Source organism: Nanorana parkeri, unplaced genomic scaffold, assembly GCF_000935625.1.
Source record: "Nanorana parkeri isolate BGI_ZX_2015 unplaced genomic scaffold, ASM93562v1 scaffold664, whole genome shotgun sequence".
In the NCBI taxonomy this organism is placed as follows: domain Eukaryota; kingdom Metazoa; phylum Chordata; class Amphibia; order Anura; family Dicroglossidae; genus Nanorana; species Nanorana parkeri.
In genome coordinates, this window is record NW_017306932.1 from 370,246 (window position 1) to 397,771 (window position 27,526).

At 40.6% G+C, this 27,526-nt stretch overlaps 1 protein-coding gene across 1 annotated transcript in view; it reads left to right on the plus strand.

Annotated features, from left to right (window-relative positions):
* Positions 1–27,526, plus strand: part of SVIL (supervillin) — a 126,505-nt gene that overhangs the window by 15,495 nt on the left and 83,484 nt on the right. The window contains exons 3-11 of the mRNA XM_018563437.1: positions 116–207; positions 2,210–2,267; positions 2,353–2,483; positions 5,111–5,726; positions 17,339–17,419; positions 22,629–23,465; positions 23,728–23,898; positions 24,293–24,327; positions 26,393–26,454. Of these exons, the coding sequence (XP_018418939.1) occupies positions 116–207; positions 2,210–2,267; positions 2,353–2,483; positions 5,111–5,726; positions 17,339–17,419; positions 22,629–23,465; positions 23,728–23,898; positions 24,293–24,327; positions 26,393–26,454 (2,083 nt within the window). The remainder of the gene's footprint in view (positions 1–115; positions 208–2,209; positions 2,268–2,352; positions 2,484–5,110; positions 5,727–17,338; positions 17,420–22,628; positions 23,466–23,727; positions 23,899–24,292; positions 24,328–26,392; positions 26,455–27,526) is intronic.

Genomic DNA, 27,526 nt, shown 5'->3' on the forward strand with positions numbered 1-27,526 from the left:
AACTCCCTCTTAAGAAAGTGTTTAGAATGAAAAACAGGGTTTTTTTCTAGTACTTTCCCTTAAATGGTGATCTAACAGAATGAGTGTATATATATATATTTTCTTTTTCAATCAGCCTTCAGAAGAGCTTTTCCAGTGTAGCTGCGGACGACTTTGGGAACCGTTCCAGGGATATTGATGCTCATATATTTTCTGTCCTGCCTAAAGGTAAGAAGTGATCATATGTGTACAATTCGTAGGGTCCTGCATCTCCAGATGTGTGTCACATATGTGATTTACCAGCTCAGTTACATTTCATAAAACTACAGCCCTTCCAAAATCTTATGGCAGGCTGGGGAGCACTTGTTTTATTGTGAATGTGTTGCAGTTGGCGCCCAGTGCTGAGGCAGCAGGTTAATATTTCAGTAGTGACACATGTCATGGAAACTCTGAGATATGGAAACTGGGAAACGAGTCAGATCCCAGCAGTTATGGATAGTTTATTTCCTGGAAGCGGTGTAAAAGTCTGATCAGCTGTGCTAAATGATATATCGGCAGATTTCACATCTCCGGGCAGACCTTTAAAACCTAAAATATGCTTTTTGGTGTGCTGAATGTCACCTTGTAATGTTTGTGTGAAGAAATGTATATAATATTTCCTGTTTCGTACACTCATGTTACATTATCCATTGCAAAAAGCAAACATCTAAACATTCCTTAATGTATCCATTATGATTCACCCTAATTACTAATTGGGACCGTTTGTTTACGTATTGTCATGTATTTTCCTGGGATGGCTATATTCACATGCGGTGTTCAACACTACCACCACTTGCTCCTGATCTGTTGCAGCCATATTGCTGTCACTGAAGTCATTGCTACTTGTCATTTATCCATCCATCCATCCATTCATGAAAAGAAAAGAATGCAGCTAGACTATGGAGCATGCAGCCTATCCATTCAATACAGACTAGCTATGTTACTTGGAGCATGTGCATTCATTATAGGTCTGCTATACATAGCAGACCTATAATGTCCTATCCTTGGCCAACAGATCAGCCACATCGCTGGGAGCACCACCTATCTGTTCACTACAGCCCAACCATGTTACTGAGAACATGTCTGTTCACTGTCGATCTGCTCTTTCACTGGAAATAGGGCCTATCCATGCGCAACAGATCACCCACATCACCTATTTTTTCACCGAGCAGCCATGCCACTGAGGATGCAGCTTATTAATTTGCTACAGATCATTCACCCCACTAAGATTACAGCCCATGATTTTTCTATAGATAAGCCACGGCACTGAAAACACATCCTATGCGTTTTCTGCAGATCACTGAGAAGACGGCATATCAAGCAGTAGATGGTGACCCATTCATTGAGAGCAGGGCCTATTTATTCAGTAGAGATCAGACACATCACTGAGACTTCAGCCTATCCATTTGTTAGAGATTAGGCATGTCACTGAGAAGAACACAGCCTATTCATTAGAGATCAGGCACATCACTGAGAACATGGCCTATCTATCAGCAGAGGACAGAAACATGACCAAGTATGCAGACTATTAATTTGCTAGAGGCCAGTGACCTCACTGAGGATACATGTCTATTTACTAGAGACCAGTGACCTCCCTGAAAAAAGGCAGTCTGTTAATATACTAGAGAGCAGTACAGCAATATGGCAGATAACATAACTTACTAATCCATTGCTATCCATTTGGTACACTTAACTTTGCATTAAAATGTATGTCAAAATAAAAACTTATCTTTAGTTTTAGATGAAGTTGGAAAGGATTTAAACCCCGTCTTTTTTTTTTAACTGCTATCCTGTGCTTCCTTGGGGAGAGTTTCCCCTCACTTTCTGTCGATTTGACAGTGGTTTTACCAGTTGGGTAAGGGGTGACTGTCAAGTTCTAGTCTTCATCTACTGGAAAGAAAAAGCTATTTTATTTGTCTTGTTTATTTCTGTTTGTGTGTTAAAATGTCAGTAGGACAGTAAGTAAGGGGAAACAAAGGTTTGGCTTGATATACACTTTAAAACAAAACCCCATCGGAGGACAGATGCACATGAAGACAAACACACTGCATCCCTAAACAGTGTTTTTTCTTTTTAGTTTTTTGACCATATGAACTTGAGATGGTCTCTACTGGTTATTATAACTTTGCGCAGATGTGTATGTTTACACAGTTAATTTACTGCACCTCACAAAGCTTCTCTATGTCTTTAGTGTCAGAATTAAGAAAATTGTTTGAGCCAAGCAGAAAAGTCTTCTCAGAAATGAAGAGGTAAGCTCGGTTATTGGCCTTGACTTGGTTTGTTTTGTATCATTGGAGGGTTTTCAGAATTCCAGAACATTGTCTCTTTTTGCAGGAAGGAAAGAATTGCAAGGCGCTTGGAAGGCATTGAAAATGAAGCACCGCCAATAATGTTACAAAACAGACTGTTAGAGGAAGACACGCCAAGATATATGAGAGCAACAGATGCGTATAGTGCACAGACAGGTATGAAACTCCAAAGCAGGTCTAACTTTTAAGAGTATTCCCCTTTACACTAGTAAGAGACAAGACTCGACCTGGCTTTAGCTGCTTTAAGACTGGTGGAGATCAGAGCTGTTTGACCCTTTCAGTGCTGTCCAGACTTGACTTTGGAAATCCATAGTAGCTGTTTCCTGCCACAAACCACTGACCAGCCATGGTCCCAGGTTTGGTAATCTCTGATGATTGGTTAAAAAAAAAACCGCCAATGGAGACATTTCCCATTTTTTGCAATTAGAAACTGCCTTAATTTATTGCATACCATGTTACCCATTTGCTAACGTCATTGGTTCTTGATATTCATGCCCTATGTTTGATAATAGTTTAGTCACAGCATTTCTATACTGCTGTATTCTCTTAACATCGTGCCCTGTTGGCTTTGTCTTATTAAACATTTTGTTGAAAGCCCCAATTCCCTTTTTTCACATTCTCTACCTGTTGATTTGCACTGCACCCTTCATTTTACCAGTTATATTGACTTTCTATCACCCTTTTGATCTTTGCAGTGCTCCGTAGCTCCTGGTTGCCATGTGGTCTACATAGTCATGTTTTTCTATGGGAATATATGCTTCGCTGCTTAATACTGAAGTTCCTGCACTGTGCATCTCACAGCATCCTTGTAGATAGGTTTTTTTTTTTTTTTATCAAGACCAACCATATAACATCATAATCAGAGAATTGTAGATAAGAAAATGTAAAGTAAGTAGGCAATCGGGAAGCACTTCTGGTCTCCTTGACAACAAAAATCTTTCCCCTGGCTGCTACTTGGGATACAGGAAGGTAGGATCTACAACCCCAATTCTCAAAAAGTTGAGATGCTGTGTAAAATCTACATAAAAACAGAATTTTTTAATTTTTTTGAAAGCCTGATATAGGGTTCTAACTGCTCAATAGTCCTGGGTCGTCTTTGTTATATTTTTCATTCCAAGATGCACCAAATATTTTCAATTGCTGAATGGTCTGGACTGCAGGTAGGCCAGTTAAGCTCCCAGACTCTTCTATGATGAATACCTGCTGTTGTCATAGATGCGGTATGCAGTTAAGCTTTGTCCTGCGGAAATATGCAAGGCCTTCCCTGAAAAAGCTCTAAAACATAGATTTATCTTTCAGCATTGATGGTGCCTTTCCATATGCCCATTCTATACGCACAAATGCACCCCCATACCATCAGAGATGCAGGCTTTTGAACTGAGAGCTGAAAACAAGCTGGAAGGTCCCTATCCTCTTTAGTCTGGAGTGCGTGGTGCCCATGGTTGCTAAAAAAAAAAGAATGTAACATTTTCGATTCATCTGACCACAGAACAGTTTTCCACTTTAGGGCAGACCATTTTAAATGAGTGTTGGCCCAGAGAAGATGGTGACGTTTCTGAATCATTTTCAAATATGGCTTCTTCTTTGAATGATAGAGCTTTAACTTCCATTTTTGGATGGCACGAGGAACTGTGTTCACAGACAGTGATCTTTGGAAGTATTCCTGAGCCCATGCAGTGATGTCCACAGAATCATGCCTATTGGTAATGCAGTGCAGTCTGTGTGCCTGAAGATCACGGGCATCCACCATTGCATTTCAGCCTTGTCCCTTGTCTCCTTCTCCAGATTTTTTGGAGTCTTTTGATATGTACTGTAGATGGTATATTTAAATCTTTGCAATTTTATGTTGTGGAACAATATTCTGAAATTGTTGGACAGCTTTTCACAGATTGGTGACTTCTGAGACACTCCTCTGAAGATACTCTTTAAGATACTCTTTATACCCAATCATGTTACTGACCTGTTGCCAATTAACCTGATTAGTTGCAAAATATTCTTCTAGCTCTTCCTTGTTAGTACCACTTACTTAACCAGCTTTTTGTTGCCCTGTCCCAGCTTTTTTTGAGAAGTGTTGCTGCCATCAATTTGAAAATTACCTTTTTTTTTTCTTAAATGGTACATTTTCTCAGTTTAAACATTTGATATGTTTTCGATTTGTGAATAAAATATTGGTTTATTAGATTTGCAAATCATTATATTCCGTTTTTATGTAGATATTTACAAAGCGTCACAACTTTTTTGGAATTGGTGTTGTATGACATGCTGGCTTAAAGAAAGGAACATATAGCATGGCACTGCATTCCACTTGCACCAAGGGGTTAGTGGAAGTGAAGAGACCAGGGCTGCCACTTTCTGGTTAACACTGGAGATGAAGTGTTCCAGATGTCTCTAAATTGGCATTTTAGTCTCTTGTCTTTATTTCTTGGGGTATCTAGCGGTGAGTTACCACAGTCCCTGGTCCTGCCCACCTTGGGGTGTTGGGAATTTTCTTTTTTTCTGTTACATTCTCCCTAATGTAAAATAATTTAAACATTCAGCATGGAGAGTGAAACTACCTTGTAAAGACCTATGGCTGGTGTGCATGCCAGGGAACACAATCGTACAGGTTTTACCACTGGCATATGATATGAAAGAAACCTGTAAATAAGCGCTTCACCATTGGCCAAATGCTAAAAAAGCAGTTTTGGTTGGACTCGCCATTACATAAAGCAAATGAATAAAAAAAGTTAATTTTAAATCTATGCTTTTGTTCAGCCAGATATACTTTTTTTTATTTATTAAAGGTCACAATGATGATGCAGCTTCAGAGTCTTCAATAGAGGCACATTCTAGACTAAGGTATCAACCTGCAGACAATCTTTCTGAAACCTCCAGTATTCCAGGAAGTATGGATGTGCCTGAACAGGAATCCAAAGCAGAGCGCATAGCTAGGTACAAAGCAGAGCGCCGGCGCCAGTTGGCAGAGAAATACGGACTACCCTTTGACTCTGAACCAGATTTGGATTATCAGTCGAGGTACACACGTACAAGAAAAGACAGCGAGACCTCCGAGAAGAGTTCTGGAGTATTTAAAGATGATGAATCTAAAGATAACAGTTCTGATTATTTTTACCGTCCAGAAAGGAGAGTGCGTCCCTTAGACAGTAAACACCATGACATTAATGAAAATTTGATGACCAGAGATGCACTACAGAACCTAGAAAACAATAACCAGTTTCATGGAATCTCACAGACGGATGGCCCCAGTTCAGTAACTACCTCCAGACAAGGAAACCTTCTGGGAGAAGCACCGCGATCACCAAAGGTTCCTAGACGTGGGTCACAGACTTCTCCAAAGCGTCCTTCATCCCCAACTATTTCCCCTGCAGAGCCACAGCAGCAGTCTGACTCCATACAAGGGTAAGCATGATTCCAGTACTGAGAATTTGCTTCTTAAGTGTTACCTTGGAAGTGGTAGAATATGTTGAAAAAGCTCTGAAATTACTTTAATCTGTTAGCTAGTACTCCTCAGAGGTAGCACCACCTTTTATATAGGACAAAAATTAAAAGCTTGGCTACATCATGAGCAGCACCAATGAAAACGCCACCTTCCTGTACAACGTTGTGATTCTTAGGATGGGTCTGCAAGTGGGATGAAATCTGCTGCTCTCAGAAAGGGGCTTCCTATGTGAGGTTTTTTGAAGTGTAATGACATAACTGTGATTGGGGTTATCTGATTACATCTGAATTATGTCACTGTTGGAGCTTGGTTCCCTCTGTGTATATGCAATGAAAGCTGGTTAACCCGTTACCTGTTAAAAAGAAAAAAGCTGGTTAACCTAAGTGGGGTATTTCTCTCTGCTGAAAGAAACCCTGATCACGGCTCGATTTAATTATGACACAACATTTTAGTTTTGCGGCTTTGCCTTTTCCTGGTTCGGTATTAGTTGCGTGTGATAAAAGCATGTCTTAGAATTACTTATGCTCTCTGGGTGTGCTGTGGATATGTGCTACTAATGTATGTGTACTGCATGTCGGCAGAATCGCTCCATTGATGCTTTTATATGACCAACAGCAAGAACCTTATTGTGGATTATAGGCCTACATTACAGAAGAGGCCTACCGTGTCATTCATTGGAAAATCCACCACATATGTCCTGTGTCTGTATATTCTACCACGCTTGAGGTCTTATTGATGATACTTGGTTAACCACATGGTATAGGACCTATAAAATATCATCACCCCTTAGAGGTTTTCATGTTTGTCCTAGAACACTGACTAGCAGGGCATTTGATTTTTGTGGGTTTTGATCAGAATAACAGAACAGAAATAAACTCTTTAAAGTCAGTGTGAAAAGAGATCTCTGCAAAGTGGTTTGAATTAATTATATTGGAATAGTATATCCGAGTGCATTAAAATATATACCCTCCTCAAGTCAGTGTTTAGTAGATACTCCTTTAACAGCATTTACAGCCGTGTGTCTGTGTGGATAGGTATCATTTAGCTTTGCACAGCTTTGCTATTTTTCCCTAGTCTTCTTTGTAGACCTGTTCCAGTTCTGTTAGATTGCATGGGGGGTCACAATGTAACATCATTTTTCAAGTCCAGCCACATATTTTCTATTGGATTGAGAGCTGGACTCTGAAATGGCCATCCCAGGACATTAACGTTATTGTTTTTAAGCAGTTATTGCATAGTTTTGTGTTTGGAATCTTCTTTCTGGAGCACAGACCTTATCCCTAGGCTCAGGTTTCTTGCAGACCTCATCAGGCTTTTTTCCAGGATTTCCCTATATGTTGCTCAGGTCTGCTAGTTATACATTGGATATTTTATTTTTTAGAACTGTTTCTTGGTAGGTCAGGTAGGATATTACAGAGCAGGTGTGCCATATAGACAAATTCTTATGACAAGTATGCAATGGTCCTTTCTAAGGCATGTTTCCTTTTATCACATGATTGTGAGTACACTTCTTCATTCCTTACTGTTTAACAGTCTTTGAGCACATTAAATGTGGGAGAGATATATCTGCATATATTATAGTGGTTTATCAGGTAGAAATGTACCTATTTACATACATCATTAAGCAGGCAGTCTGCTGACATACATAAGAGAGCGACATTTATAAAATATAAGACGGAAGGGACGGAGTCAATTTAAACTGAATTACTATCGTATCAAATCCAAATAAAGCTGTACTTTACATTCAATGATTGCCACCAAACACTCATGCAAGGGCAATCGCTTGATTGTATGACTACACACAGGTTGGGGATACAGTGCTCAAGTAAGTCTCCTAAACCAACTTCTAGGCCCCTCATACTTTTCGCACTGGTCCTGCTGTTGCTGTTAATGGATCCCCCGTCTTGTGCTGCCTTCTGATGTCAGTATGAGTCTCTCGTTCACCTGTTGAGTCCTTTCCTAGAGTCTTGTTATAATGGAACTCCTGAAGTGCTGTAGCAGAACTGGATTACAGCTGTGTTTGTCAAGGGAGGTGGTGATTCTTATAGGGCCTGTCCAGGATTTTGATTGGCCAAGCTGCAGTTTCTCTGGCGCATCCTTCTTATAGTTGGGACTATTTCTCAGGTGTACTGGCATCCAGTAAATTAGAAGAAATGAAGTTTTTTGAGGTGAGTACAAAATGAACTCCTCCTGTAGTAAGCATGCTCTATTTTTATATATATTTTATATATATATTAAGTTTAGCAGCACAACTTTTCAACAAACATAATATGATGAAAACCTTTCTTGTAACAAGTTCACTGCTTTTGCTGCATTGGGAACCCTACTCTGAACTTTTTAGTCATATGACTGCATCTTGTTAGCATGGACAATAAACCTTTGTTTTTAGTTTCCATTAAAAAAAATATATATAATTCAACCTTTCTTAGGTCTAATTCTCAACCTGGGTATACATGGTTAGAATTTTGCTTGAAAATGGTCGTCTTTGGAGCATTGTTAATCTTTCTAATACCTTATGGGGTTAAATCAACGATCATTTTTGGCCTAAAGTGACAAAAAAAATTAAAGGAGCAGGATGGATTTTTTTTTCTTGAAATAAACAAAATTCTAATAGCAAATGTGTCTCTTTTTTAATTTTGGAAATTCTGTTCATTCTAAAAGTGAATGTCTGATGGCATCAAATGTTCTAAAAAGATTTTTCATATGAACGCTTGTACGAAATAATAACATATACAACTTAAAGTGATTTTTTTTTTTTAATGAATGGGAGGCCCGCATTTGTGCAGATCTTTGTGCTTCCTTTTTTTAAAATTTTTTAGTAAATTCCTCGTTTTCTTGTGGGTCACCACATCTCTCTCCCTCCTGCCTCCATCAGCTAAGAGGCTGCTGTGGAAGCAACTGTGCGTGTGCATTCCTGGCTGTGCCTGCAGTAGCTGTGTGCCTGTCCATGGACACGCACAGTCTTGTGGCAGGCCACGCCCCACCTCTCCTCCCAACAGTTTGACTGGCAGAAGGAGCCTATGGCACCTCTGCCCCCAGCACCCTTCCCCGCAAGCAGGAAATTTGGAGAATGGAGGATCCGCTTCAGGGACCAAAAAGGAACTGGGCGGTTTTTACCTTAATGCAGAGACTGCTTTAGGGTAAAAAAACAACCAGCCTTTAGTAGTACTTCAAGGCAATAACTGCATTCAAACGCCTCATTAAATAAGATGGTGAAAGGTTTTGCATCCCTGATATGTCATCTTTTACTGAACCAGGTTATGATGTCTTATTACAAGACCTTACTTTTTAATTATTATTTTTAGGGATGCACCGATATTTTGCTTTCGATATTTGTGGATGCCGACCACCGGTGCTTCCCCTGGCATAGAGCCGGCTTCCCGGGCAATCAAATAGCCGGGTGACGTGTTATGATATGCTGTGGCTTCATAATGATCGGGCCGGCTCGCGGCTGCTTGGCCGGGCAGCCAACTCCATGTTCCCCTACAGCACTGCCGGTCAGAGGAACTCTTCCTCTGACTGGAAGTTCGGGTATCGGGAAAGGTATCTGAGCATTTGGGCGAGTAAGAGTACTTGCCCGAATACTCTATCGGCACCGATACTAGTATCGATTTCGGTGCATCCCTAATTATTATTTGATAGGTAGTGATAGGTAGCCCCCTTCAACTGGACTTGTTCTGTAATGTTAAAGATGTTTCATCCCTCAACCCAAGTGATTTCCTCAGTACCCCAGTATTTATAGATGCATGCTAACTTAGTCAACTTAATCCATTTCCCATGGTGTCATGTAATATTTCAAGGCAGATGTGGATTGTCCAAGAACTTGATATTTATTTCCTCCTATTCAAATTGAATAAACAAGCAAACATATGAATTTGGTTGTGGTCTTTGGGATTTGGTGGTAAGCGGTGAATTAGTAGACCTGTTAAAGTGTTGAATATAGTCTGCATTCTAACCCTCCAGAAGCCACAACAGGTCCTTCCTGTTTATAATTCTTCTTATAGTCCCGTGTCCTGTAAAGAGTTTGCTGAAGGGAAAATGCTCCAGTTACTATTTTTTCATGCAAGCTATTAATAGGTTTTTTTTTTTAACTGCCTGTTTGACTATTATCGATGAGCCTAGACAAATCCCAATAGGCGGTCAGTCAATACGCCTCGCAAACATATTCGCTAGCACCAAACATGTTTTCTTTTTTTAAAATAATTATTAGTTTTACAAATGAAGTGGTATCCATCTTATTAATGAAAAGTATCCCTGAATTAGAGAAAATTGAATGTTTGCAGACTATAAAAGTTAAAATATATTCTAATGATTTTCTGTTGTGGGACATTTAATACCCAGGGTTACAGTATTTCTTGGAAAATCTCTGCTTGCATGTGACTTTGCACTGTGAATATAAATTAAATGCATTGATAGCTGGCTCTGTCCTTGGATGCAATATATTGATTACGACATGAGTTACTGCTGTAATTAAATGCATGTTTTTTGATTTAACATGAATAACTGGAATTTCCTTTGCAAACTATTTCTTACACAGAATACTCAGGTTAATTAGTATATTCAGTTTTCATCTCTTCTCTTTCAAAGCTGTTGTGAACTTTGTACGTGCTTGTATAATACATATATAGGTCGTAAGTGCAATCAAAATCGGGTAGATGGCGATAAACTCTGCAAAATGTTATTTTTATTTGTTGGCTATACTGAGAAGTCCTTATTGTTTTTGTTTATAATTATATAAAGTATATTCCTTTTTTAGCCTTCCTCTGTGGATGCTTTGAGCCCCTCTGCACCAATTCAAGGTCACTTTTATGTTTCCGTCTCACCACAAATCTTTTTAGCCACAGTTCCCTCTGCCTTGTATGAGATCAATAACGATATGCTCCGCAGAGCTGGAAGAATAATTTATATTATTTCTTGTATGAATGCATAGATAGTAATATAAACCTGTGAAAGACCCATTTGAGGTTTCCTTCAGTAAAAAGTACATAGAAAAATGGACAGAAGACTGAGATGTAGACGGCTGAAATTAAGTTTTGCATAGACTTAAGGTGCCCATACACCTGCTGATTATCGCGGGAAATCCCGCGATTGTACGATAATCGGCAGGTGTATGGAAGGCGTGCAACCGTTTCTACTGTACGGTCGCACGTCTTTTGCCTTACGAGCAGGCTCGAAAACCCGCCGAGAATCTTACGATTCTTGGCGGGTTTGTGGCCTGCTCGTAGGACAAATGCCGCACGGGCCGGTGTGCGCAAGCGCACACTGCCCGTTCAGCTTTGCAGTCATCGGAAGCCCGCCCCTCTGTCCAAAATGGGCAGATTGTACGTTTTTTTTAATTACCTTACAACCATCACAAGACAAAAGTCTTGCGATGGTTGTAAGGTGTATGGCCACCTTTTTAGAGTAAATTCTCCGGTACACTTTTTAGCTATCCAGTACCCCGTTGAGGAAATTGCACCTCACTTCCTGTCTTTGTGATGGTAACGATGAGGGGAATGGTTGTCACACAGACACTGATAAGCTGACAGATCCTAACCTTGACCTGTTTTACCAAGAAAGTGTTTTGTTGCAGTCTGTGTTCTCACTGGAGAGATTTCCAATCGTACCCTGTCCCGAAATATCCCCATTTTCCCACTCTGTCAAAAAAAAAAAAAGTTTTAGCAATGACTTGGCTGCCTTTCAGTGTAAACACTGTGCATCTGCTCTGTGTAATAGAATGCTGGACAGCTGCCAAGTCACTTCAGGGAGAGGGAGACGAACAAGATAAAGCGGTCTACAACCTGACCCGAGTGCCTTTTTTGTTATGAATTTGAGATGAATAACTCCATAATACCTGCAGCTTCAGAGGTCAGTGATGCCTGATAAGAATATGTAAATGTTTGACTGTCCATAGCCTGGCCACAGGTTCACTTTTTTATAGGTGTGTAAAGGGCAGTTTTGAACAGGCATGCCAGTTGTTGGTTAAAGAAGTACTGCCTTAGGCTGGCTTCACACCTAGGCGGCACCTTTTTTGAGCGTTTATAGCAAGTTATCAGCATGCGATTATTTGTGCGTTGTGCACATTTGTATGCACGCATTTTGATTGGCAGCTCATAAACCATTGTGGGCAATGGAAGAACGTGCGTATAAACGAGCAAAAAATGCTCACGACAATGTACAACATGCTTCTGTTTCACGTTTTTGGGCATTTCCAATGAAGTCTATGAGGCAAAAAAGTGCCTTTACCTGCCCAAAGAAGCTCCTGTACCTTTTTGGGCTCCCTATGAGCAGTTGTTGTTAATGCATATATGGAATAAAGGAAAAGAAAGTTATTGCCCTTTGCCTGTTTTAGTAAACAGGTCATCATGCGCAAAATGACCATTAAAGCAAATAGGTGAATATGCTTAACACCCTCCATGCACCGTAGAGGAGAGTTGTACCCATACTGCTAGTTCCAATTTAAGCCTTAAGCTTTGTCTCTTTCTATATGACTTTATTATTTTCAGGGTTTGGATATGATTGCATACACCCAAATAAATGACCTATTTGTTTTCATATTGGGTCCTTTATCATCTTGCCCTTTGTACCCCAAAACTAGTGTCTTTTTGGGTTCTTTTCCCTCAAGAGCTTTGTAAATCGGCCCTATTCCCACTTATAATAAGAAAAGGTTTTATATTGTGGATACAGTCACTACTTTCCTCTGCATATTTTTCCAATCTTACAGAAATCTGAAACCTTCCGTGTTTATTGGAAGCTGAACCACCTCTCCAAACCTTGGAAGTCTCTGAGGGAGGTGAAGGATTATTCATTCTCACAGTGTGCTGCCTCTCCCAAGCCAGGTCTCGGTATTCATACCGGTCATGTTACATTTCATAGTTTGCCTGAAATGAAGGAGCCCAGAGACCATAACACAATTACCTAATGTGCAGCTGCTCCTGGCAGCTCTGAGCTGCTACAGTACAGGCAAAGGAGAGTGTGCGCTGAGATATGTTGTCGTCAGTTAGCATACCTTGATTTGGAAAAAAAAAATAATCGTGTCGGAAAAGAGTATTGCGCAAGTGATTAAGTGTGTTTCCACCTTTGCAGTCAGATTTGAGAAACCTTTACTGTTTGTAGTAACTAAGTTCACAACGTGAAAATCCTCTGCCTCTGGAACCCCCGGGTGCCAACCAAAGAGGGTTTTCTGTGATCAAGCCCATATTGGCTAAAACAATAGAGGCAGAGCCAGCTATGCCCGCCTCCTCCCTCATTTGTTCCTCCACTTAGCGCTGGAGGATCGGAGAGGGGAGGGGGGAGTCTCTGCAGGGCACAGTGACTGATGGTCACCACACTCTGTAGGGAGATGATCATAAATTGAGCGAGCGATGGTATGTGTTCGCTCACTACCTGATCAATAGAGCTGACCTGTGACAGCCTCTTTGTCACAGTTCGGCTCTAATTATGAGGATGAGTGGAAATGAAAGCATATCTAAAACCAAAACCAAAAATTTTGTATATTGCACCTTCAATATGGTGGCTGATAAGTTTTCTTTTGTTAGGATTTTTCTTCTTTTTTCACCTGGTGAATTGCACACTTCCTGTCCCTTTTGAGTCTAGCTGGTGGTCACACCTGCCGGACCTCAAAGTCTGCATTTGGTGGTTTTCATTACATGGTAGTTGATAAGATTAGTAGGTTGAGCAAGAAAGACGAGATTTGGTTATCAGTGCTGGGTTTCAAGCTTTAGGTATGCTTTAATACAGGGCTGGACAAATTAATGTTGTAGCTGCTTTTAAAGGAAACCTATCATTAATTAAATACTAAGTCCCCATTCACGCCAAGGCATTTTGTTGTTTAAAGGTAAGCACGTCCAAACATTCAAAACAAGGCATGCCATTCACATGTCTTGAGTGTAACCAAATGCTCAAGAAAAGGAATCTCATTTATTTATGTGGCCTGTTCACCCCTGAGCGTTTTGTCACACAGTCTCCCATTGAAGTCTATGGGACCAAAAAGTAGCTCATGTACTTCCATCAACAGGTGTTTTTCTCCTTGCGACAAAACGCTCAGGTGTGAACAGGGGCTATAGAAATGAATGGGATTCCTGGTCGTAAATGTTTTTTCGTGCTCAAGACAAGTAAATGGGATTCGCTTCGCTTTGCTATGAGCGACAAAACACCTCTGCCTTACTCTTGTGATTGGGGCAGCTCACGAATTGCTTTAGTGCAGTGATTGCCTATGGATGATCAATTGGTTTGCGTCCAGGGGCGATCTTCCTCAGGTAATCGTTGCATGTCTGAATACGAACGGCTGCAGAGCGCTGTCAGCTGTCATTGCTTTGTATAGGTCAGTTGTTTGTGTAAGCAGGAAGCAATTTGTGAAACTGGCCCAAACTAAGTGTGAATGGGGCCGTAGGCTTCCACTGTTGACCTCTCCTAAAAATACTAGTTTGCTTGACTGTAATGCTATTGTTTTGGCTTGAGTCACTAACACTGAAAGAGTATAGACGTAAGGAATGCTTTTTGTTCTTCAATGTCTACATACTTACCCCTTGACTCCGAACTATAGAAGCTTCCATATTTTTATCATGACAGTGGGTACATGTCAAATCTTTGACTGCCCCTGGCGGCTGATCGCATGTATTTAGCTGGTCTAAGCATGTGTTTGGTTAAATCCTGCTCTGTGTATCCAGCCAGTATTCCATGTGCTTTGTCTGTTATGTATGTATTGTTCGTGTTTTCTGTCTTTCATGAATAACCGGGCCGCCTTCCTCCCCAAAACCCTGGAACAGGAAGCAAGCAAAGTTATCTATGAGAAACATCTCTCCCATCGGGCCTAGTCATGTCATCTTGCCAAGAAATGCTTTAGTACAACGTTTACATCATCTGACACCTTATGCTGTTTGGGTTTGTTTTTGTTTTTTCATTCTTTAGGAAAGGAGATCCCATAGGAAAACATGCCGAATAGTGCAATGACAATACAAGTAGGGCAGTTATCAAAATTTATAGAAAAAACTAACAGAACAACATTGAACCAACTATAACACACAGAAATATACATCAAGAAAGCAGATATACATGATCTCCATCTACTTCCCCTACAAGAATCCACATTTTTCTTAAAACATGCTACCACTATTCCTTCATTTATAAGAGTAGTGGAGCACACAGAGAACTCCACCAGGAAAGGAAAAAGATCTCTGACATCAGGTCCAGATGTTTCAACCCGTTATTCAAAGGTTAAAAAGAATAAATATTCCGGAGAGGACACAAAGTTAAGCCACCTCCGGTTAAAAGCTGTGGCAGTACCGTGTAGCATCGAAGTAAGGTCTTCCATATTCATTAAGTCATTGAATCTGGCAAACTACATAGCCACTGATGGGGGTTCCTGTTTACGCCATAGTGCAGAATTTTTATTTAACTGTAAACACCCTAATCTCCCACCTGCAGCCACAATCGGAGAAATATTGATCACTTGGAATCAAGACAGAATAGCTCATTAAATATAAAATCTGTTTTTGCTGAAATACTCGCCTTCAATCCAGAGCTGGCCTCCACAGTGCATTTTTTTACCACAAGATGTCCTCAGTCTTTCAGGCATTATGACACCAGCTTTTTTTTTTACCCACTTCTCTAAACCTAAATCCAGGGCGGGGGTTATGGGCCCGTCCCCAGCCTGTGACTAGGCAGCACACTGATGAGCTCAACTTTTGTCACTCTGCTTTTTCTTCCTATCACCGTGCTGCTTGTCAGTACATTAACTGATTGCCTCCCTGTGCTGCTTCTTTCTCTTCCACTCAGCTCTGCTGTAAAGTGGACTGTAAGTGGTTGATACCAAATCATATTCAAGTGTTAAACATATTACTTAAAAAAAGTTGATGTATTGATAAATCCAGAACTGCGTTCATTTTTGTTTCTATATCTGCTTAGTGTTCAGTTTGACTAGACATTTGGTAAATATTAAGGTAAAGGTGGAAACCCCTATAAGAAAAACAGAATTTATTTTCTGGGTAATGCCACCAGTACTTGCAGGGTCAATCCAGGAAATGCTGAAGCTGTACTGAGTTATTATTATACAGGATTTATATAGCGCCAACAGTTTGCGCAGCGCTTTACAACAGGGTAGACATTACAATCGCAAGACAAGATGGTAAGGAGGGCCCTGCCCCTGAGGGCTTACAATCTAAAAGGGAGGGGCCAGTGATACAGGAGGTAGCTGTGTGGGGATGAAATGTTTGAGAACATGCTGGTTGAGTGGTTAGATTGAGGTGGGATAGGCTTCCCTAAAGTGATTAGTCTTTAGGGATCACCTAAATCGGAGTGGGAGATGGACAGGCAGGTTGGGAAAGGAGTTCCAAAGAATGGTAGACTCTAGCGGAGTCCTGGAGGCGAGCATGGGAGGAGTTGACGAGGGTGCTTAGAGAGCACGAGGTCTTGGGCGGTTAGGGTTATACTTTGAGACAAGGTTGGAGATGCAACCTGGGGCAGAGTTGTGGATGGCTTTGTAAGTGGTTAATAGTTTTAATTGTATCCCTTGGGCCACTGGAAGCATGTGGAGGGATTGGCAGAGGGGGGTTGCAGATACTGAGCGGTTGGTTTGGTGGATAAGTCTAGCAGCAGCATTCATGATAGACCTGAAGGGGGATAGAGTTCAAGAAGTCCAATCCATTTACCTTCAAGTTATGCTAATGAACGGGAGGGGGTCTCCAGCTTCTTATCACATGATACGTTGTAGGTGAACTTCCCTGATTTTGATTATAAAGTCTACATTGGGTGAGAAGTCGAAATATAATATGGCCTGTTTATTCACAAGGCTCAGTAATTGATGTTCTCAGATAATCATGTTGATAACAATAAGGTGATTCTAAAAGGAACCCATCAGAACAGAGAAAAAGGAGATGACATTACTAAATGCCTGACTAGATTAGGGTAAGTATCCTGCCTTTTTCTCCTGTAAGAAAAGGAATGACGGTCTGTTGCCTGCCCCCTCAAGTCCACCATGGTAGCGTTCAAAATTCTATTCTGAATTCCAGGCACAGAAAAATGTATTTAACTGAATTCCTCAATAGCCACAAAGAATATAAATCTACTTTGTGTGCACCAAACGGCTTTGCAGATCCAGATACCACCTTGTAAAAGTAGCAGTGACAATCATGGTGCTGCAAATAGCCTGTGTAGAGAACAGAGCTGTGAAAGGGACCCAACAGGCCGCCTGTACAAAACTACAGGAGGGGGCAGAGACCAGACCCAGTCACTCTGCACATGTAGAGAGAGCAGTAGTGTCCGGTCTTTATTACAGGAAGCTTCTGCACAGAGGCAAAGTTTCACACTGGATTATTGCACAGATCTGGAAGAAATACACAAAGCTCACACGTACACAACTCTTGTATTTAGATAATATTTCCTTACATTTGCTTACCAAGGGTTTGGCTTTAAGCAGTGGGGCTTCCTGGATAGAACAGAAGTCCCAGCTAGGCAGGCTGTGTTTTTGTATATTTGTATGTGTGAAAGCTTACGCTTTCATTTTGACTGCAGATTCCCTTTCAGTTGTCTTGCTATGTATCTGAAAGTTGTGTTGCTAGCATGTTTTTATAAGGTTGTGTCTTTTATGTGGCAGTCCAGAGAGGCAGAAACCAGAGTGGTTCCTTCAGAAAGATTCCGATGGGGACACCCCGTCTCTCATCAGCTGGCCCTCCAGGTACCAGAGCTTGTGGTTTTGTGGCTGATTCTGACCTAATATTCGGTTGCTGGAACCCAAATTTAACCACTGGTTGATGTAACACACTAAACCACAGAACTGGGAAAGCCCCAAAGCATCACATCTGTTTATTTTGAATATCTCTTACCACAAACTTACTGCACAACTAATCAATCAGACACGCATCTAATTCATTGATATTTGTCATCATTTGTTAATCTTGATCATAACATGATTGTTTTGTGGGCATTACCTCATTGGTCTCCGGGACCACCGGGAATTAACAAAACATACCCTTGCAGTGGGCTGCGCCTGCACTGCAAGAGTTAGTGCTTGTTTTGACTAGGGGGCTCAAATGAAGTAGATATACTCACCTAGTTCTTGGTCCCACAGCTCTCCCCTTTCTCCCCCTCCACTCTGGCTGTGTAATGTCTCTTGTCCTCACATCTAATGCAAGTCAGTGGACCTGCATTAGATGTGATGTCTGTTGTCCTTAGATCGCTGGAGCCCAGGAGAGGAGGAGCTCTTCCAGCCAGAAGGGACCAAGTGAATCTGCTTTATTTGAGTGCCCTAGACAAAATGAGGACTTAACCCTTGCAGTGCAGGGTAGCCCCATTGCAGCAAGTTAAAAAAGAAAATTGTTCTTTAAGTTATTTTTTTTAAACCTCTTTTAAATAGAAGATAAATGGGTTTATTCAGTAAGGTAGTATAGCAACCTGCCAGAATTTAGATATGTTTCCTGAACTTTGGCACTTGTTTCCACTACCTAAATAGAACCCTCGTGAGACCCCCCCAATTAAATGGTTCATATGGTTTGATTGGTTAAATACCAACAAAATGGCAGTTCTCAGCATCAGTACTAAAAAACATAAGGTCTTCAACCAGTGAACCTTCAATGAAGATGCATGAGCAGTCTGGTTGGCCAAGGTTCCTTGACATCTAATGGCCAAGGTTCCCGCACCATCTTGGGCTGCTTTGTGGGAATCAGGGTCCATGCTGACTAGTCTGGCTTTGCCACACTGCAGTCAGGAACACCTGCAGGTCAATTCCCAAGAGCTTCTTCTGTTGTGTAGGGGGCTTAAAATCTAGACTATGAAATATTAGCACACGCAGAGAACATCTGTAAAGGGAACTTGTATTGGGTAGAATATGGGTACTGCCATTGATGACTTATTTAGTATGGTGCCTGCTACAGGGCTTTCATCCTTGTCCTTCCTAAAGCTGACCATACACTGTAATATTTTCTTCATTAAACCTGCAGGCTGAACGAAAAATATTTGATTCCTCAGTCAAGCGTTGATTGTGGAAGCTCCTGCTGTTTGCATTGTAGTCTGACGGTGGTCGCCGACTTCTTATCAGAATACCTGAACAGAGCCTGCAGCTCCTTGGCTGCCCACTCTGTTTGTTCGAAGATTTTCTGACTGGCTCCTTCAATCAGTTGATTGAAGGGTGCCGACAGCGGCACTCACTGTGCGATTTTTGGCCGGTTCATCAAGAATTTGGCCGAAATTCACATAGTGTATGGCACTGGAGCCTGATCTTACAGATTTGTTTAAGTATAGAGCAGGGGTAGGCAAGATCCAGCTGTAGTGCAAGTATAAATCACATTAGGCATTCCAAGTCTCTGGAGGGCCAGCGTTTGCCTACCCCGGTATAGAGCATTTGGAGCAATACATATAGGTGCTGACTAGCAGGCATATTTACTGCACATTAATCATTGCCTTGTTCACTAAGCCCCCAATGTTATTGTTTTGGTTGTGACATAAGCTTCATTTATGAGTGAGATGTTTTCTGATTTGTTTTAAATTCTTTTAGCAGGGGTTGGAGAAATCTAAGCGAGACCGGTAACTACCGTGTCTAAAACTGAGAGGCGTTTCCAAAGTAGACTCTCTTGGTGTCAATGCAAGTACAATCCAGGAGCTATCATAGATATTTCGGTGACTGGCTCCCACATATTACATTCAGTTATCTAACTCTGCTTCTAGTATCCGCTTACAGAAGCATCAATTCAAGCCCAATTTTTCACTAAGAGGTCCCCAGCATGCATACAGTTACAGCTAAATGTATCTGAAATTCAGCTAGGACTGCATCTGGGAGTGAAGACCGGCTCCCTTCAATATATATTGTAAAGACTGATCGTCAGACTATATCAGTCATTGCTTAAGCATTGGATAAGATTTTGGAAATAAAGGGAATTTGTGGTCTTCGTCTGGTGTACAGCATTGTCTAAAGCTGGTCATACACCAGTAGAATTTTGTTAATGTATCAAATTGACAATCGAAGATTAAAAAAAATGAAAAAAAACCCCAAAGGAACAAGATAAAACATTTTTCTGACACTAGGTTTTCAGTTGAAAAACTATTCATTTTCAAAGTCAAATGCTAAAATAAGATTAAATTTCGTTTTGACATACCACAAGTCTCTGATGGCATCGTACAAGAATCTACCAGATTATGGGCAGTTTAAAGCTGCATCATAACCATCTCTAAGATTAGACTACAGTCCTCCTATGTGACAGGGTTCCAGATCATAGACTATGATATTCAGGTCTCAGGCAGAACCCCCAGTCTACAGTAATCTTTCAGCTATTAAGTAGGTGTCTAAAGGAATAGAAAAATGTAAATGTAATTGATACCTCCTTTACAATTGCATATATGTTCATATTTGTGCCCTGTAATGTTTCCTTTGCAGTGTTCCCCCTGCAGGGGAAGTAAGACCAGGAAATGGAAGGTTGTGTGAAAGTTTGTGGTTTCACAGTTGGATTTGTGGTTGTTGGGTGGGTTTTAGCCAACCACAGGTCGAACCCCCCCTTTTTTTATAGTTTAATTTCTTATGAAGAACAGGAGAGATGTGAAAGCTTGCCGTTGTTCACGGTTTACCAATAGACAACCTACAGGGTATCCTAAAGCAAGGCTGGAAGGTTTTCTTCTATTTATAGATCTTGTAGAACACTGATACCTAAATGCAGATAGTTTACTGATGACTCCTTTTTTGGGGGATTTTTTTTTTACTTTTAAGCGTATAAAGAAATGTATAGTGTGGTATTGTATGTGGCCTGTTTGAAGTGATTTGGACTACTCCTAAGCCCCAGTTCCTTTAACTGGCTGGATTTCTGTTTCCATTAAACACAGATCACATATTTTTTTTTTTTTTATGGGCACCCAAGGTACGTTAGCACAGCTGCCAATGGATGTAAGTTGGTTTACTTTTATACAACTGGGATGCTTTTTAACCTTCGTCTGGCCTTGATTGCCTTGTGTTCATCTTTACGTATGGCTCCAAATGTAAGAAAACATCTTCTGTGCAGGATGAGAGCTTATTTGTTAAACTCTATGCCCAGCCTAAGCTTCTTGTTTTTGTATAGATTGGGAAAGGATTAGAATCTGTTGGGTTTTAGTTCTGTTAGCCCTTATTCACTGGGGGCCTCCTGCATTTGCTTAATTTAAATGCATGGAAGTTGATCTGAGAAGTATAAAAAAAACTTTATACCTCCCAGATCAAGTTCTATGTTGAAGGGTAGTTGTGTTTTACATGCATTTAGAAGCGTGCACAGTGTTTGTACTACCTGTCTTAACGCATCACACAGTATTGCGGCATCACATGTTGCGCTGCAATGCACGATGGCCAGCAGGTGTGCTGGGGTGCCATTCAAATGAATGGTAACACATTATGTGCACTGGGCGATAGCATGCATTAATTGCTCTGTATTGTGCGGTTAATGCAACGCTATGGTGTGACTCAGCCCTTGAAATCATTATATGCATTTATATGTGTTTAGAAATGTTATGTGCATAACTGCATATAATCGTGTGCCTGTGTAAATGAGGCGCAAGAGAGATTTCCTCTCATTGAAATAATATAGAGCTAAAATCTGTTGTAACTGTGTAACACGAGACATTTTTCACACCACCTCATAACAAATGCTAAATATAGGTTTTAGAATTCAAATCAACTGTTCTGCTTATTAACCTCTAATTTTAGCTGCTAAGAGTATATTTTACCTGACTCTTTCACAAGTGATATCTATTATTTGTTCCAAGAGATGTAGCTTAAAGTGTACGTAAACCCCAACAATGTACTTTACTTATTTGCTTTCTTTTAGTCTGTTTAACTATACCATTGAAAGTGTTTAGTTATCTGTTTGACAAATACAAGAAATACCTGTTGATTCTGCCAGAAATCCAGTGAGCTTCTAACTTCCTGTTTGCACTTCCAACACCGTGCCTCTGTGGCACTGAACTCCCAAGGAGTCTCATCAGTCCTGCCCAGTTCAAGAGAATATATTCATTCATGTTATTAAAAGTGGGAGATGTTATGTAGTCCAAATCAGGAGAGCCTAGGGTGACGAAGTTGCTCCTCCATAGAAACATAGTGAATGAGCATTGTTACCCTAGGATAAGAGGTTTGTTACTGACGGGATCACCAGGTAAAAAATCCATAAAAAAACGGAATCTGTAGCCACTACATCGAAGGACTGGTAAGCTGCAGTATATTGCATTTTTATTCTTGGGTTTAGATACACTTTAAGTATATTACATTATGCAAGTTATGCCGATTGTTTTGCACCCATCGTATACAGCACCTCAAAAGGTCTTTATTTCCTAAATCACCTCTTCCTGTAACCACTAACAGCCAATCCTTTACTTTGCCTTAAAGTGACACTAAACTCAGGAGGTAAACCTTAAAAATATGTTCAAGTACCTTAACTATTAACAAAAATGTATCTTGTGTATCACTGGGCTGTAGATCCTCAAATCATTTCGGAATGGGTGCTGACACTGTCCTTCCTTCTGGAGGGTGGCTACTTTTATTCCCCATGGTCCCTGTGTGTGTTTATAAAGTAGCCGCCACTCCGTGCTGGCTGCCGTGATGGGCTACAATGTCACGTTCATTTTGCTAATTTGTATTGAGATTGTAGTCAATCACTGGAGCGAGCTTGGAGCGGTGACTACTTTACAACACACAAAGGGACCATGGGGAACAAAAGTAGCCACCCTCCAGAAGGATGGACAATGTCAGCACCAATTCAGAAATGATTTGAAGATCTACAGCCGAGCGATACACAAATACGATACATTTTTGTTAATAGTTAAGGAATTTGAATGTTTTTTTAAGTTTTAACTCCTGAATTTAGTTTACCTTTAAATCACTTTCATAGACGCTTCTGTGCATTGTGCTCTAGAATTCTAATTACTTTTCTTTTTTAAAGAGTTAAAATTAGAGAGAGGCTGGTGAGAGATGAAAACATGCATGGGAGTCCAAAACCCAATACAGACACCGCAACTCAAAAGCAACATCACGCTGCTCCGACCTACTATGTGCCTTTTCAGTCTGAAAACTCTGCCTTTGATAGGGTCTATAAACAGCCAACTCCATACCGCCAACCGTTGCACGGCTTTATCCAGCCTGCCAATGCCGCTTATGCACCAAAAATTGTTTCTCGGACTCAGTCGGACAATGTCATGGTTTCAGCATTCACTACCTCCTTGAAAAATCCTCGAGCTATTAGTGATGTGAACATTGAGAAGTCTCGTCAGATTAATCATGGTGTGACCAGCACTCTTCAGCCCTTCAAACTGGGGAATAGCACTGGTAAACTATATAACCCGTTAGATGAAACGCCAACGTATATATCCTCACATGACAACAGGCATCGTCACAAAGAAAGGCTGGAGCCGAAAGATCAACTGATGCATGTTTCACCGATTGTTCCGCCTCCAAAGAGATCCGCTGAAATTGTAGGAAAAAGTGAAGCCACCATGTATCTACATAGCGGAACGATTGTACCTCCATCCAGACCCCAAGGCCAAACTAAAGAGGTCTCAACCATGAAACACAGGATGCTTGTACGCTCAATGTCAGACTCGACAGGCACTCAGAATATGGAAGCCTTGAAGATTACGTCTGAAGTGCAAAATGAGATGGTATTTTTAGGCACCGAAGACGTTGCCAATGGGGAAGCTGGTACGGTCAACACTAAGGTGTCTGTGGCTCAGCTCAGGAGTGCATATTTGGAGACTGCAAACTCAAGCAAAAGAGTTGACCAGTGGGTGACTTTTGCAAGTTTTTGTTTCATTCCTTGTGTGACTCCCTGCACGCCCTTACCTTGTTGCACAGTGTTTTCTAAAGATGTACTTGTTTCACATTGTAGTGTTAACTCAAAAATTAGTTTTTTATTCTCACTCTTGCATGCTGTTTGAGTTCTTAAAATTACATTTGTGATTTTAAAAAGTTCTCTTTTTTTTCCTTTTATCTTATCTCCTCCTCCTTTTTTTTCCCTTCAAATAACCTACATCTTGGTTACAAAGTGTACCTAAGGCTGAAATGCCAATGCCATGTGTTGATTTGGGTGCTGCCAATGAGCGGGAAAAGGGCCCTCGAAAGCCAAGACTGTATTTCTCACCCGGGGACAGTAGAAAGACCTCTGAAAGATTTAGAACTCAACCAGTTACTTCAGCTGAGAGAAAAGAAACGGATAGGTAGGCACTGGAATGCAAAGCCAAAGCCGTATACACGAACTGACTGGAGATATCCACTAGGCTTGGAATAGCATGGCACTATGGATGGGCAGCAGTCTGGTGTTTCAAGCTTTATTTTATTTTTTGCTTGGCATTTGGAGCCTCTGAGCCTAAACCTAGAAAGCTTCACTTGTTAACTCATGCATTTTATTATGATTTTATACTATTGAATGTTTTATTTTACTTGGTGTGGTTTTGTGCCCACGTGAATCTAAATTCTCACAACTGACACGCAAACTGTACAGCTGCGTTCTGTCTAGTTACTGTTTCTAGTCTTGCGTGTGTTTTGCATACATGTAACTTTGCAGTCCATTTGAAAACAAACAGTTTGGTAATTGTGTCCTATCTTCCACAGGACAACGTTCCATCCACCTGTGCAAACAGCTGAAGGCAAGTGTTTTTTGTTGTCTGTCCAACTTCAAATTTATTTTATTTGAGTCATTGATGTGTGCTGCTTTTGTTGGGTTTTGTGTGTATTGTCGCCATCAGGTAGTGTACTTCTCCACCTTTTGCTAACTTATTCTAGCACTTTGCTGTAAATTGGCTCTACAGGCAGTCCCCAAGTTGCATACATCCGACTTGCATATGACTCCTACTTACAAACGGAGGGTATTACTGTACAGCAGGGGTAGTTGTAATGCTACTGCACTCATGCAGACGAGGAGTGCCCGCCTTTTTGGGTCTGGTTCGTAGTACTGTATGAACATTACAGAAGTTGGCTCTTGTTAGACGTGCAGACGAGGGGTGCCTGCCTCTTCTTCTGAGTCACTGTGTGGTTTTTACTGCTGTCTGTATCCTTTATTAGAAAGATTTAATCTCACTTCCTGTCCTTGAGACAGCAGGAAATGAGAGGAAATCTAGCCCTAGGAAGAGAATTCCACTCCTGTAACAGTTATCATGGGAAAAAGGTGTCTCCACTGAAGCTTTATCACCCATCCTTGTTTCCACGACAACCCAACATTTTCAAAATCCCATTGTCACAGGGACAGAAAGTGAGGTGAAATTTTCTGAACAGGGACACACACATCAGAACAAACTTTACAGGGAGTTAACCCTTCCCTATTCTATCCAAAACAAAAAATTTGGCTGGTACACTTAACATTTTTTACCTGTTCCAACTTGCATACAAATTCAACTTACGAACAAACCTACAGACTCTATCTTGCTCATAACCCAGGGACTGCCTGTAATGTCATCTTTTTAAAACACGTGGTGTTAGGTCCGCGGTGTGGGCCCGAGATGATGAGGAGGACCTCCCTTAAACCCGACACGTGGAGCTAAATGAGTCAGAGGGACATACCGCCTCTTTACCACCAATTTATAGGACCTGAGGTTTCAGAGAGATGAGAGAGAGAAAGTGAACAATAGCTTCTGCATTTGTAAAATATTTTATGGGATGTAAAATATAAATGGTCAGTTTATAAACATCCAGAACATGCAAATAAAAATGACTTAAAAACCATTATAGTTTCTCCAAGTATACTTCTTGGCCATGCTGAAATGTTTAAAAATTCCGTATTGAGTAGTACAGTGGACAGAAAAACCTTGTGTGCCTCTGACTATAAATTCATTCTCTTACTAATGGCATGACTTCCCTGATTTTGGGGCTGAGCCATACCTACCTATCATATGCCTGTCCAATGAGAGTCCCTTTTGGTTGCAGAAGCACTCTGAGGAGAGGGATGGCACGTGATTTGTTGCTTGAAGGGGCCTCAGTTTAGCCCTGAAGTCAAGAAAGTTGATCTCATAGTAACAAAGTGAAACCAGTATCAGGGGAGCGCTTCTTAGAAAATGTATTATTGCCTTTTCTAAAACCGGAGATCACTCATTGGTTACAGATATGATTCTACTGAAAATCCCTGCAAGTGATAACAAGCACCCACATACAAATTCCTGGAATGCCTTCTCGCAAGCTGTTCCCAAAGTGGTCATACTAGTTGCAAATAAATATTGTGCAATGTGTGGATGATATCTTGAAGGGGAGCTGCACTGATGGATCTTATCCCCTATATACTGACTTTTTTTGTTTTCAGCAGTGGGTGCAGTTCATACCTGTGTACTTTGGCAATCCTTTCCCATTGAAATGTGATGTGGCCTCATTGACCTCTACACTTTTTTTTTTTTTTTTCTTTTGACCTGAAAAGGTATACATACAATGAATGCAAATCACACACCAAATACACCTCAGTGTTTCTAAAACTACACTGGTAAAAAAACAAACAAATGTAAACTATAATGGATCCATATCTGACAAGCAATTCAGAGTAGAAATTGGTATTGAACAAAAGGAAATCTATTGTTATCCTAGGACGTAAGATAGCTGAGATGTCTCCAGTACTCAGGGATGATCATAGACCTTAGGCAAATTTCCCCCTTCCTGGCTTGATTCATCCAATATTTATATGTCCTTCTCTCTGTGTCCAATTATTCTTTCATTTTCCTTCTATGATTACAGAGGAGACAAAAGTGGACGAAAGGGCAAAGCTGAGTGTAGCTGCGAAAAGGCTTCTTTTTCGGGTAAGTATATACTCCCTCGTGGTATTTATGCGGGATTAATACTTTTTGCAGTTTTGTACAAAATATTTTTTTTCATTTGCATTCATTATTGAAGATGCTTTGATTAAATAGCAATAAAGGACTTGGGAATAGTGCCAGCAAAGAAAGGTTATGTCCTTAATGAAAACTTTTTATCTGAATGGTTTAATTCATTCCCTCGGAAAACAGATTGCATTGCTCGTAGGCCAGGGTTAACATAGCATGCTCATGGCTCCTTGTTTTACTGATCTGTAATTTGCTTTGATCTTTGGAGAAAAAAGAGGTAAAACGTCTGCAAAAACTATTAAGTGGTCCTCTGTTGCTTGGCATTTAGGGGTCTTTTTCAACTAGGGCAAATGCAGTGTTACAAACATAAAGTTTACTTCAGAATAAAATAAACTGCATGTACAATTTTTTTTTTCAATCTTACTGAATTGCATGGCATCACGGTACCGTATGTTCCAGTGCGGGCGATCACACTGTGGGTGGGAGTCACGTTTGGGGTGCCATGAAATAAAAAAAATGGCACTGCAACGCACCTCTTGCAGCAGAATTTTGTCAGGCTGAAACCGAAAATTGACTTTTTTCCCCCCACCTTTTTTATATATATATATATAATATAAACAGTCAATAGGCTGGCTATTGCACCCGTCCTCTGCTTGCTGTGCCCTCCCAGCATGGAGGAGAGAGCTAGGGGATCCAACCCACTAATCGATAATGAGAATAGTTGGCAACGATTAGTTGGTTGCAGCCTTATTTTCAACGCAGTCTGACAAGATATAGGAAGAAGGATTTAAAGATTTTTCTCCTAAAGAATGTCATGTAGGTTAAAAATATTGCACATGAAGGTATCTATAGAAGTTTTATAGATGGAGTCTCGGAGAATAGATGGGCTTTTAGAAGGGAAATAAATTCCTTTGTTCCAGTTTTGTTTAATGTGTTGTGGTGCATTATTTATAACTGGTAGGGTAAATTTAGTTTTTATAAGTGGCTAAACTCATATCTTAAATGCTGTTTAATATATATTGTGTGTGTATATATATATATATATATA